Genomic DNA, 14,073 nt, shown 5'->3' on the forward strand with positions numbered 1-14,073 from the left:
TTCTATTTTATTTTGCTTGGTAATTCACTTTGTTCTGTCTGTTACTACTTGGAACCACTTAAATCCTACTTTCTGTATTTAATAAAGTTACTTTTTACTTATTAATTAACCCCGAGTATGTACTAATACCGGGGGGTGGGCAGAACGGACACAAGCAGCTGTGCATCTCTCTCTATCAGTGTTATAGAGGGCGAACAATTTATGAGTTTACCCTGTATAAGCTTTATAAAGGGTAAAATGGATTTATTGGGGGTTTAGACCCCATTGGGAATTGGGCATCTGAGTGTTAAAGACAGGAACACTTCTTAAGTTGCTTGCAATTAAGGCTGTAGCTTTGGGGCACGTGGTTCAGATCCTGGGTCTGTGTCGGAGCAGACTGGCATGTCTGGCTTAGCAAGACAGGGTGCTGGAGTCCCACGCTGGCAGCGAAAGCAGAGGCAGAAGTAGTCTTGGCACATCAGTTGGCAGCCCCAAGGGGGTTTCTGTGATATAACCCATCACACCACCATCCCTGGTGAGATATGTGAAGGGAACCCATCTCGTAACAGATAGTATTTCGCTCACTGTTTATATTATGATGCACTTACATTCACTCTCATCCTTGGGGTTGTGCAAGCCCACAATGTGGGCACAAAAAACATCCCTGATTTCCATTGCATGTAGGGATCCTGCTCCAGTTAGGACAGGTGCACTTTTTGGCTGTGTGTACCAGTCAAGCAATCCAGCAGGATCCGGAGTCCATTCCTGTTGGAATGGCTCAACTCAGTCCTCACAGACATTATGCAGAATGCAGCAGGTCACAATAATGCAGACGGCCTTGGTAACTTTGGCATTCAAATGGTTCTGCAAAGAGCGCCAACAGGATTACAATCCACCAAATACATTCAACTACACATTCTACAGCTACTGAGAATGTAATTAGCCATCTTTTACCAGACGCTCTGACCTCAGGGTACGGTTTTAAATGTCATGGCAAAAGGGGGGTACAACACAGGGTCCCCCAGTGGGGACAGTTACCCATTTATAACAACATCACTTGGTGGGAAGAGTGTCCCAGATTGTCCATGAAGGAAAAGTCCCAATCTATGGAAAATCCTGGAATTACACACTTTGCCAGTACAGCCCATATTAGAGTCCATCAGTTGGCCATTGTGTTCAACCAGGTACTGCACAATGATGGAGCAGAATTCTTTGTGGTTTGTGCATTCAAATGTTCCTCGAGGAGGGCAAACTAAAGGCACAAGTCCCACCTATGACCACATCACACTTTGGAAAGCCCATTTTCTCAACACCAGCAATTATTTCAGGGACTTTGTTTATGCCCACTAACCTTTGAGTAAATCACAGTTCTGACTGCCTCACAAACTGCTGCCAACACAGCTGATTTGCCAACACAAAACTGGACAGCTATAGACCTATAGCAGTCAGGGATAGCCAGCTACCAGATGACTATAGGAACCTGCTTCTGGACCAGCATGGCCTCCCTCATGTGTGCATCCTGACACTGCAGGGTCAGGTAAAGCGGTTGACAAAGCTGCACAAACATCAACTGCTTCATGTGAAAGTTCTGGAGCCACTGCTGGGCATCCCAGGTCTGCATGATGATGTGATTCCCCCCAGTCTATGCTCATGGCCCTGCTCCAGAAACACCAATCTACATATGGGAAATCTGTGGCTACAGCAAGAGTCACGAGCAACAGCCACTAGTTGGAGTCTGCTACATCTGTTTTCCCTTCCAAGAAGTCCCTCTGATAGGACAAAAATGGCTGCCAAGATGTCCACCAGTGTCTCATAGATGCTCTGCTCATGATGTGAAAGTGCAAGCTTGACAAGTTCTTCCAAAGGCGCTTCATCCTTCTCGGTGGCTCCAGTTGCTGGGAGTGTGTAGACGCAAAGATGGCTCCACTGCGTGTGTTGGCAGGCTGAGACAACTTCTGGTCAAGTGCCATGGAATGAACAGTCAAGTTTTCATACTCCATGAACTAAGGCCTAGAGTGGCTACAGCCAGTGTTTTCCCCAGGAATAGTGTTTTCCCCAGAAATGGAGGTGTTGGAGTGTTTGAATTTACAGGGTGGGTGAGGGTTGACGATGGGTGAGACCATGAGGGCAAAGGTGGGCTGTATGGCATCATAGTAAAAATTGCAAAATATTTCATGACCATTCTATTAGATTTAACTCAAGTTTAAAAAAAAAAATCACACAAATTAAAGTTGGCTACTCAAGCCTTGTATGAAGCACATCATCTACATCCTTCTTGATTTCTTGTTGTAAGTTTGCACAACTCTGTTAATGAATGCAGTGCATTTGAGAAGTTCATCTTTGGCGGACTCTCACAGGTCCAGTCCTTCCATTGATATGCTCATTAGTTCATTCACATGATCAGGTAGAAGGTGACTTCTTTCGGAACACAAAATTTCTATTCAATGAAGAAAAAGAACATTCAGCTGTAGCTGTTGTAACTGGGAGTAGCAAGAGACAAATTCCTACTTCTTTCATCCCAGGAAACATAGCACAAAGATTGGGTTGAGCCACGAGTGATGATAAAGAAGCTGAAGTCAAATCTTCATTCATTCATCCTATGATATTCCACTCTAGGTTCAAATTCTCTAATGTGATCAGGTCAGAAGGCAGCCCCATTGCTGGTAGTGCCCCACTCCACTCAACTATCAGTGTTTTATAAGACAGTCATCTGTAAAAAGCTACTTAGAGGTTGAAGAGAAACCAGAAGTAGCTCTTGTAGATTTGTAAGAATCAAGTCTGTATACTTTTTCAGCTGGCTTAAACACATCTTGTCCTCTTCACTTAAGGATTCAATACAAGTGCCTTCATTAGTCAACTTCTGGACTGAAGTCTTTGCTTCTTCCGGTATGTTTTCAATGTATCATTCTGACTGATCCAAATGTAGCTTCTATTGCTGGACAAAGGTCTACTATTTTTGTAGCACATTTCCAGTCAATTTTAAGTGATTTCAACAGTAGACTTACAAAAGAGAGAATGGTGATAGTCTTCTCTGAACAAAGTAGCAAAAGTAGTCCACCAGCCTCGCCACTTAGATCGGTCCTACCTTGCTAGATACTTTCCAAAGAGAGTAATAACTGTTGCAGTAATTAAGACAACAGCCAGAGGTCATTCATGAGAAAGCCAGCGGGCATTACCAGATTGGACTAATTTGAACTCCAGTCCCAGTGTATCTATTTTTTCCAAGATGGTCAGTCTTTCTGGACTTTTTTTTTTAAATCACAAGTATAATGAAGACATTACATTTATGGCTTTTTAAATGTCTTGAAGATTCTACAGCTGGTACTATTGCTAGTTGGAGTGGATGGCCTCTGTAGTGTGTATAGGAGAGATTAGGGTTATACTTTTCTCTGAGCAAAGTTTGTACTCCACTATGTCTCCAGAGAAGTTTGCAGCTCCATCAAATGCATAACCAACCATTTGTTTGAGGTTCAGTTTACAAGAATTTAATTCTAAGATGCGGATTGTCACAGATGCAGCCAATGTGTATCTTCTATAACCTGAACATCTAGAAATGCATCTATTGACCTACCACTGACATCAGCGTACACAATGACTTAATACTCGATGCCCATTTGCATCAGTGCATTCATCAGCCATGTACACATTTTTTTTGAATGTTGTGAGAGTTCTTCACTCTTTCAACTCCTGAGTCTTTCACTGTTGCACCGCATGCGTTTAACCCATGGGTGGGCAAACTACGGCCCGAGGGATTGCCAGGGGCCCCGCACCACTCCCAGAAGCGGCCGGCACCAGGTCCCTGCAGCCCCGGGGGAGAGGGGACAGAGGGCTCCGCATGCTGCCCTCGCCAGTGGGTACCTCCCCCAAAGCTCCCATTGGCTGCAGTTCCCCGTTCCATGGGAGCTGCGAGGTAAGTGGCCCCAGGTTGGAGCTCGCACCCTGAACCCCAACCCCCTGCCACACCCCAACCTCTATTACCAGCAGAAGAGGTAATAGCTCACCTTACCTGATCACTCTTGTTACAGTGTGTATAGTAACACCCATTGTTTCATGTTCTCTGTGTATATAAAATCTCCCTACTGTATTTTCCACTGCATGCATCCAATAAAGTGAGCTGTAGCTCACAAAGGCTTATGCTCAAATAAATTTGTTAGTCTCTAAGGTGCCACAAGTACTCCTTTTCTTTTTAGGTAGAGTAGGTGTGTTCATGTAAATACAGTCTGGTCCTGAATCCTTCTCCTCCTACCCCAGGCTCATCACTAGCTGTCAGGGAGAGCTCATTGAGACCTTGCTCGCAAGTCATAATTTGAAATTATTAGGTTAGCCGTCACCACCAAAACAAATGTGCTGACATGATCATAAAAAAAATACAGCTATTTGAGGAAGCTAGTCTTTTTTCACACTTTTCAAACCTATTATGCTTTTTTCAGATACAAGTATTTTATCATATGCTGCATATGCATTTAAAGGGTGTATTAATATTTCAATTTAAATTCAAATTTCCAACCGATTAAATTGGCAACACTGCATGTAACAAGTTGACCACTGGGGGTAGGGGTGATGGGGAAATACATGGGGGTGTAGGGAAGTCCCTTCAGCTGGATATTTCACTAAGAGGCCTGGGATACGCCCCCAGAATCACAAGGTTTGACTTGGGTCTGTGTAGTGCAATACAGATGCGTCAGCATGATTGTGAGACCCAGCTCCAGAAATTGTAAGCCCATGTTCACTATGCAGTGTGCATGCAAAAGGACAGGCTCAGAAATACCTAGTCTGGAGACTTGGGTCCCACAGTCCCAAGCTGACAATGCAGTTCAGACATACCCCTACCACCTGAAAGAGAAAAGGAGCATTTTATCTTCTACCACCTATTGCTGGGAAGGGGAGGGAAATGTCTCTAGCCCTCCTCCAGCTTCCCCCATCCTTTGGGGGCAGGTGGCCAGCACAGGGTCCTTCTCCCTGTGAAGAACTCCAGTGCCTTCCTCTGTTGCTCCTCATAGTCTTGCCAAGAAGCATCCGCACGAAGCAGACTTGATTTTACAGCTGCCCAATGAGGACTAGATGGCTTTATTTTTTAAAAGTAACATTTTGCACAAGTTAGTGCCTTAACCCCTACAATTGCCAGGCAAAGCTTCTGATTTCCAAGTGGATTTAAAACAATTTAAAATCCCATTTTCTGAGCTAGATTTTGTATGCACTTATTACCATACTTACTTGAGGTTTTTCCAACAACTATAATAGCAAATTACATTGATGGCATCTTCCAGCCAAGGATCTCAGAGTACTAAAGAAGCCTCATAACCCCATGAATTAGGTAAGTATTATTCCCACTTTACAGAGAAGGAAAACTAAGGCAAAGAGGTTAAGTCACCAGCTCAAGGTCAGAAACAGAGCTGAGGTCTTTTGACTCCTAGCCCTGAATTTTAATAGCAAGACCATCTGTTTTTCATAGAATTAACACCACAATGCAAATTTCACACTAGAAATAAGATGCAAGAAAACAACACTCACCCAAACAGAATTGTAACACATCCTGAGACAAACATCCCAGCCACAAACATGAATTTGGCTCCAATTTGTACAAGCTGCAATTGGTAAAGAATAAATATTACATTTTAAATTATTTCAAGTCCACTTTTATGAAGGAAACTTATTTGGGGAGTTTTGTTATGAAATCAAAACACTGTGTGCACGCTCTAGAAAAATCACTGACAGGACAAAGGGAATGCACTTCACTTCTCCCCATTCTCAGAAATGCCAGAGGCAAGACAGCATGGCCTGCTTTCACTACAGACTGTGCCAGCTAGGAAATGGATGGCTGGGGGCACAGCCTATGGCCAGGTCACCTTCAACAATATAACCCTGTGGGGCTTCTAATTGCATTCTAACCCTGCCTTAGCATGAGCAGACATTTCAGTTTCTTTGGATTGTTCAGGGTTAGAGAAAGAGCAGCCTGTTTTACTGAAACCAGTGGTTTGTCCAGCTTTCAGTGAAACCCTGAGATGTCCAATCATTGCAACGGGCTACCCACTTGTCTATTGCATTGGTAATGAATTGTGTGTTTCACACAGCAGCACCTCCAGTGGAGGCCTCAACTGCTCCACAGCTCCCACCGACTTCACAGCAGAAAGGTAAGCAGTCATATGTACTCCCGACTAGTGACAAGATACACAAAAACTACAGCTCCAGCCACAGCTAGCTCTGAGGCAGCCTCCTGGCTCAGCCAGAGGAATATCTTCAGCTGTGTGTGTGGGTGGGGGAGGTAGCAGGAGAGAGAGAATACTGAGAAAATAATATGAAACACAGGAAGAAAAGGGTGGTGGATGTAGACTGATGGAGGGGAGAAAGGAATAAGGTAAACTTAGAACTTGCACTTGTTAACTCCTTCTACTCAAACCATGGCAATAGGGTAAATATGCTAGACAGGACAGCAGTGATGAGAAGACAGCAGGGTATCCCACTTTTCCCTCCCATACATCAGTGGTCTGTTGTAAGTGTCCTTTTTTTGAGAGAGAGGGTTGGAAGGTATAGTTAGAGGGAGACACCAGAGGTCTAATTCCACTTTCCTTGAAAAGACTAGAGGACTTTCCTTGTTTCTTTAGATAAGGAAGGGGAGAGAGAGCAGAAAAGTTAATCTCAAAATCCTAAAAAAGTCAAGCTGTGGCCTTAAAGCAACCTGTACATAGGTTTAAGAATTATATTTGATAGCCACATTTAGCGTAGGAACCTAGAAGACATTCTCTAGCCTTAAAACATTTTCCTTGAATGATTTAGCTCCATCCCCAATGACAGGCCAGACTGCAGTCAATGAAGAGAGTGCCTAAGGAGGTTGTCAATTTTGGAAGAACTAGTGGGCATTTTTCAAATCTTTAGGTACCAAAAGACCAGCAAAAGTGCAATTTAAAAAAAAAAGTACTCCAAAAAGAGTGGAAAGGAGAGCTTTGATCACAGTGTGTTCTGGTTGCGTTTTTGACCCCTTCTTGCTGGAGCTCTGTCTGCAACCACCCACTATTTTAACAACAGCACAAAGACTTTTATTGCTTCAAAACTAACTGTCTGAATGTTCAGACAGAGAAAAACGTGCCATCTGTTAGAAAAGTGGTTTCTCTACTGTGGAGCACTTGCTGATGGTCAGCAGAGCAACTTGATCTCATGCTGCTGGATGTCTTCCTTATTTCTAGTTTAATTTACAGGTGTCCAGGCTCTTCGTTGCCAGGAGGATGCTGGATGTCTGTAAAAGCAACTGGAAAATAGGAAGACTACCTAAACACATTTACTAGAGGATGGAGTGAGTCTCAAAGTGCCTAAGTTAGCTTTCCCTATCCACTAAATACCCATCTCTTTTTCTCTAAAAAAGCAAGCCTGTGTGTGCTAGCATTCATAAACTGATTTGTCTGGACCAGGCTCTGAGTAAGGTTGTTAGGTCCTATTCCATAATTAAGTCAGTACTGAAAACTTTAAAGATACTTACATAATTGCCTACTATTAAAGAAGTCAAGAAATTGAATAAAGCAAAGCATCCAAAAATCAGTCCAACAACTGCATCACTGGCACCCTTTTTCTCTGCCTGTAAAAGGAAACATCACGACAGCCAGATTCAGAACATGGACAAAACAAAAAAACAAAACAAAGCACCATACACAATGTTAGCATCTGGTGACAATACTTTCTAATCAAGTCTTCCGTCTTTATCCTTCTTTCATTGTACCTGTCAGTATGGTCATAAAACATTTTCTCTTTTAAAGAATGGGAGATTCAGCAGTAACTCGACAACAATTTAAAATTGCACCACAATTCAGTATTTCTGTAGTTAGGAGCAGAAGCAGCATCTACTCCACGTGGAAGCAGGTGTGAAGGATGGAAATTCTAAGTTGCTTTGTTGCACTACAGGCCAGCTAATTGGACCTTACTCAGGGACAGAACGCATTCCCTAAGTCTGTACACAGGTGGAACCTGGTGTGCACAGACCTCATCCCCCCTGCAAGAAAGGAGCTAATGAAGGAATGTGTTGTCTCCACAGCATAGTTCCCCTACCCCCACATCCCAGGATGCCACAGAGGACACCCTGCAAATTTGGGATCCATGCAGGGGAGGGAGTGTGGACTGGGCAGGGGGGAAAGATGACATCATCTCCCCACTGGCCCTACAGAAGTTATCTGGGAAGAGGTAATAGGTTTGGTAGCTGTATTTTTCTTTTCCACTGGAGCTGCATTGCCAGTGGAGCTCAGAAAGTAGGGGGAAAAGAACCAGGGTGACTCCAGCACTGGAACAGAGGTACAAGGCCTCTGCACAGAGAGCACTGGCCTCTCACAGATCCTGGTGGCTATGCACCATTTGCGGGCAAGCTTTGAAGATCACTCCATGCGGCAGGTGGGTGGAACACTGGAATGTTCAAGGAGAAAACCCTTGATCTGGCCAACAGACCAGGGCCTGCCTCTCTCTCTCAGCAATGGATTTGTTCTAAAAAGATTACTCTGAAGTGTCATGGGGCTCTACATGCATTTTTTTTCTCAACTCTTTCAATTTAATGTGACAGTAAAGGTGGGTTTCCTATCTGCCAGCCTGCCAAACGTTTGCGTGGGAAAGGCTGAGGAGGAAGACTTAAGTGGATGAGTTGGAGGTGGCAGGGGAGAAAAGAGTGATCTAATAGGGCACTGGAATGGAAGTCAAGAGACCTGGGTTTTATTCCTGGTTCTCCAACTGACCTGCTACGTGAGGTAGGGCAAATCACTTCACCTCTCTCTACCGTTTGTCTGTCTCATCTAAAATAGGCTGCAAGTGCTTTGGGACAGGAACAGTCTCTTACAGCGCCTGGCACAATAGGAGCTTGAGCTCACATGTAGCCTCTAGGGATGATGCTGCAATATAAATTATCGGATTATATTTTAAAGTTATTTCCCATTTTTTTTTTAAATCTGAATAGTTTGCAGAGCTGTATATTGTTTACCTCTCTTGGAAAAAAGGGCCCCAGGATTGAATAGCAAATCATCGAACTGAAGTTCAAACAAGCTGTTGCTGCCATTGTGAAGAGCTGATCTCTGGTAAACCTGCTTGACTCTTCACTGGGAACTTCTGGTCTGCCATTTTCTAAAACTACAAATATTTGTATTAGGCTCTGATAAACTGGGACACAATTTCAAGCTGTCTGTTTACAAGAGATGTGCCCTCCAGGAATTTGGAATTAGTAACCTAAACCCATGGGTCAGGAAAAGGTAATTGCCAGTAAGAGCCCTAATCCCATCATTTTCTCAATATATTACTGTACCATAAATGAAGATTCCCCCAACCCTGCAACCTAATTTGTACAGATAGCCTGCCCCTGGCACCCAGAGTCCCTTTGACTTCTCAGGCTTTGGCTACACTTGCACGTTATACCGCAATAAAGCCTCCCAGAGCGCTCTACCTTACTCCCCGTCCACACTGGCAAGGCACATAGAGTGCTCTGACTCCCTGGCTGGAGTGCTCCTGGTACTCCACCTCCCGGAGAGGATTAACAACTGTTGCGCATTGGCTGAGACACTCCAGCCCCAGTGTAAACAGGGAGAAACGTTATTAGGCACTGATTGACCTCCGGAAACGCCATGATTCTTTTAACTTGTTTTGTGGTCAACTCCAGAGGCGGATGTGCGCTCAAAGCCCTGGGGGCTGCTTATCAAAACAACACACACAGCTACTTTTTGCTTTGACGGAGTGAGAGGCAGGCAGGGGCGCCCCGTTTGGAGCACCCACAGCTCATGTTTGCTTTAAGAGAGAGGCGGCGGGGGGGGGGGGGGAGGGGTCCCTTTCGGTGAGCAGCTGCTTATCTCCTCTGTGAGCAAAAAAGAAACAGCTGCCCTATGCTTTCAGTGAGTGAGAGAGAGGCGGGGGAAGTCTGTACTTACAAGACAGCTCAGCTGACACACTCAGCACCCCAAAAAACCCACTCTCTCTCTCTCCCCCCTGCTCCCTGTCACACTCCACACCCCGCCCCCCATTTGAAAAGCACACTGCAGCCACTTGAATGCTGGGATAGCTGCTCCCAATGCACCCCTCCCAATGCAGCAGCAAATGTGGCCAGGACAGTGCGCTGTCAGCTGTCAGTGTGGACAGACTGCAGCGCTTTCCCTACTCAGGAAAAGGGAAGGGGGGTTTAACTCACAGCGCTGTACATCTGTAAGTGTAGCCAAGGCCTAAGAGTCCCAGTGTCTTTTTACAGCTGAGCAGCTTGCAGCATCAATGACAAAAGGATCCAACACCGTTGCCCTGACTCATACATAGCTCCACGGGATTATTTGCGGGACTAAGAACTGCCCACCGGAGTACTGAGTGCCTGATCAGATCCCAGGGCACCTTTAAGTGAATTGACAACTTCTAGCATATAAAGTTGTAGTCTTTTGTCTACACAGTATTAATGATCATTACGTATGCCATAAAAAGTCTGCACCTGACCCCTCACATACACTTTGTTTTATAGCCCAGAGACCCAGAAATAATCAGCTTACAAATAAACATGTAAGAAACTTTCAAAATACAGGTGTAGGCCATCTACCAGCTCTTTGTATCCTTCAAAGAAAGTTTTGTAATCGATAGTATTTAATTGTACTGTTTTCTTTTGCCATGGTCACAGAACACAAGAATTAAGACCTGAACCTTTCTGTTTGCTACATACTTGGTAAAGTAATTGTTCTTTTTTTAAAAAGTGGGCAGAGAGAGGGGTCTCCTGCTGTATTCCAGGGTGAGGTTGAGGCCAGAAGAGGTTACCAGGGAGGGAGGGATGTCTTTATCCAAGGTGAATTAGGATGGTTACTTAACAGGTTTGGCTTCAGGCCCCTCTAGTAAGGCTTTTCATTAGTTGGCTAGGGTCGCAATTAGCTTCAGAGAGTTTTTAAATACCCAGCAAAAAACCTTTCGACGTCATCGTTTTATAAACCTTTACTAAAGGAACCAAGTTTCTGTTGCGCTTCAGTTAGCTGTCCCATAAAAAGAAATAGCCAATTGAACACATTACCCTAGAACAGAATGCTATGGGTTAATTTCAACAGTGAGAGGTTTACACGTGAACGGCGAGACGTGCCAGAGATCTTTGTACAGTAGTCCTAAATTCTTCGGATGTGCATTTTAGTGGCAGAACAACAACAGGAAAAGAAAATAACCGGGGTGGGAAGAGAAGATCTTCTCCCTCCCAAGTTGCAAAGTGATCCCGAAAACTCCTTCAGCAGCAAACACAACCCCATAACTAAACGAAACAAAAAGGAGCCAGCCCGGAGTCTCGAAAGGATTCGGAGACTGCTTGGGTGAGCGAAGCGATTGCCCAATTGCCTTGCGGGGGGAAGGAGGGGGCGGAGAAAACAGCACCGCGGACACACTAAAGAAGGTTAAAGAGAGCAGGATCCGAAAGAACCAAAAACTCCCTTACTCCCACCTGGGGTTTGCAAAGTCTCCTGGGTCTCTGCTTCCTGGCTGCCCATTGCGAAGAGTCCTGAATACCGCAGCCGATGTAGCTTCACCAGACAAAAATGTCTATCCTGGTATTTCGCACGGGAATAGGGAAAGACTTGCGAGAGGAGCAGCAGCCTCGCTTGTTAGTCGTGAGCATGCCCAGCTCACGCTAAACCCGCTCCTTAGCCGCACGGGGGAGCAGCTGACACGGCCGTTCCCTCCCAGTTTTCCACGGGCAGACACAGGCTACGTCACCCTAATTGTTTAATCCGCCAATCAGCGGCTGTAGGACATATTTGTTGTTCTTCTACCCTGAGAATTTGTGAAGGGTGACAAAGAACAGCTGCGAATTTACCGTCACAGCAAAAGAGGGACATTACACCTGAGCACTGGAATCACACCGGTGGAAATGTTCTGTGGTTATTCTGCCATTCAGTGTCCCAAGCCGACAGACAAACCTGTGGGAGCTGCGGGGAGGAGGGTGCGTGCTTAGCATGTAGCAAAGTAGGAGTGACCATGACACAAGATTCATAGAGTTTATAATCTGAAGGACTATCATGATGGTCTACTCTAACATTCTGCATAACACAAGCCCCAGAACGTCACCCAGTAATTTTCTGCCAGACTTAAATTCAGCTGGAGCTGTCTGGAGCCAAGACCTGTAAATATGTTCAACCACTGCCCTGGTGTTTTTATAGCATTTAGGGAGGACTCTGGGAAATAGTCTATAACAGTGGTTCCCAAACTTGTTCTGCTGCTTGTGCAGGGAAAGCCCCTGGAGGGCCAGGCCAGGCCTGGCCTGTTTACCTGCCTGCGTCCACAGGTTCGGCTGATCGCAGCTGCCACTGGCCGCAGTTTGCTGCTCCAGGCCAATGGGGGCTGCGGGAAGCGGCACGGGCCGAGGTACGTGCTGGCCACCACTTTCAGCAGCTCCCACTGGCCTGGAGCAGCGAATCATAGCCACTGGGAACCACAATCGGCCAAACCTGCGGATGTGGCAGGTAAACAAACCAGCCCAGCCCACCAGGGGCTTTCCCTGCACAAGCAGCGGAACAAGTTTGGGAACCACTGGTCTATAAGAATTGAAACCCTAAATTTCTGCATCAAGACCATAACTTCCAGTTGAGCTATAGCATATATTTTAGCAAGATATCCAATTCTGATTTAAAGACTAAGTGATGGAGAATTCATTGCATCCCTAGATAAATAGTTACAATGATTAATTACCTTCCCTGGTTAAAAAAAATAAAAATTATCTTCTCTAATTTCAGCTTCCAGACATTAGCTCTCATTATGCTCCCCCTACCACCTTTTTTCTCTTTATGATTACAATGAAGTATCCCAACACTAAGTCATAGCCATATTCTTCTGCTGCCTGCCAGCCCCCTGAAAAATTCTGATAGCAAAAAGCCCCCTGAGTTGCTGATAGGAGATCGTAATGACAACACCTTTCAGCAGCAATTCCTTTACTAGATGTATAATTCTCTCAGTAAAGTTTTTGAAGTCAAAACAGGAGTACATCAGAGGTGTGTCGTATCTGCAATCCTCTTCAACATTGCCATAGACGGGATAATGCCGCGTACAACAGAAGACGTGCCAAGAGGTGTTAAATGGACACTCTTCTCATCCCTTGAAGACCTGGACTTCGCTGATGATGTCGCTCTCCTATCACATACGCAACACCGTATACAAGAAAAAACTCGACTCAATGCATTCAGCCAGCTAATTGGATTGAAAAATCAACCGCAATAAGAGATATCATGACCTTTAATATTGCCTCACCATCACCAGTACGGATAGAGGATTATGTTCTCACCAATGTAGAAACGTTCACATACTTGGGCACCACCATCAGCCAGAATGGTGGAACAAGCCAGGACACCTGGAACAAAATCAATAAAGCCAGGAACACCTTCAGGAGCTTAAATACAACACCAACACCAAAACCAAACTCAAGATTTATCAGAGCTGCACACTTTCAACACTGCTTTATAGTGCAGAATACCGGGGAATGAGAAAGTATGACATATCCAAACTGTCATCATTCCATACAACCTGCCTCAGAAAAATCCTCTGTATCTTTTGGCCCAGAACAATCTCAAACCAAGATCTATTGACACAATCCAGCCAAGACGATCCAAGCACCATCATTGCCAGGAGACATTGGAGATGGATCGGTCATGTGCTTCAGATGGAAACTGATTCCATCACCAGAGTAGCAATAAGATGGACACCTGAAGGCAAGTGAAAATGAGCCTGCCCAAAAACAACATGGCAGAGAGCTGTAGAAGCTGAGCTGAAAAACCTGGGGCACAGCTGGGGAACCATTGAAAGATTTGCCAGAAACAAACAGGAGTGGAGGAGCTTCGTCACAGCCCTAAACGTTAGAGGCATAATAGGAACATGATGATGATGATTGATGATGATGAAAAAACAAAAACCAGCAACGAACCTCAGCCCATGTTCACAAAAAGGTTCTCTGAGGTTTAGACATTTCAGCGAGCTGGAGCCTAGGGTCATACTGGAAAAAAATATAACTGGTGATACACTTAGAAAAACTGCCTATAAGTCAAGTTTTACCCATAGGTGTTTGAAGTAGGGGTGCTGCCACACCGCCTGGCTTGAAGTGGTTTCCATCATATACAAGGTTTACAGTCTAGTTCAATGGCTCTTAGC

At 44.9% G+C, this 14,073-nt stretch overlaps 1 protein-coding gene across 3 annotated transcripts in view; it reads right to left on the bottom strand.

The window, feature by feature from the left end:
- LOC140909025 (MFS-type transporter SLC18B1-like) overlaps nt 1–11,602 on the bottom strand; it is a 33,448-nt gene extending 21,846 nt beyond the window's left edge. The window contains exons 1-4 of one of the 3 annotated variants that reach the window (XM_073337348.1): nt 11,381–11,602; nt 8,927–9,066; nt 7,451–7,546; nt 5,491–5,564 (exon numbers count right to left, since the gene is read on the bottom strand). In XM_073337348.1, the coding sequence (XP_073193449.1) occupies nt 5,491–5,564; nt 7,451–7,546; nt 8,927–9,066; nt 11,381–11,426 (356 nt within the window). In that variant the 5' untranslated portion in view covers nt 11,427–11,602. Of the gene's footprint in view, nt 1–5,490; nt 5,565–7,450; nt 7,547–8,926; nt 9,073–11,374 lie in introns of all 3 variants that reach the window. The other 2 variants (XM_073337347.1, XM_073337346.1) reach the window with 2 other exon arrangements.
- Between the last annotated feature and the right edge of the window lie 2,471 nt (nt 11,603–14,073).

This window comes from Lepidochelys kempii, chromosome 3 (assembly GCF_965140265.1).
Source record: "Lepidochelys kempii isolate rLepKem1 chromosome 3, rLepKem1.hap2, whole genome shotgun sequence".
NCBI classification, from domain to species: domain Eukaryota; kingdom Metazoa; phylum Chordata; order Testudines; family Cheloniidae; genus Lepidochelys; species Lepidochelys kempii.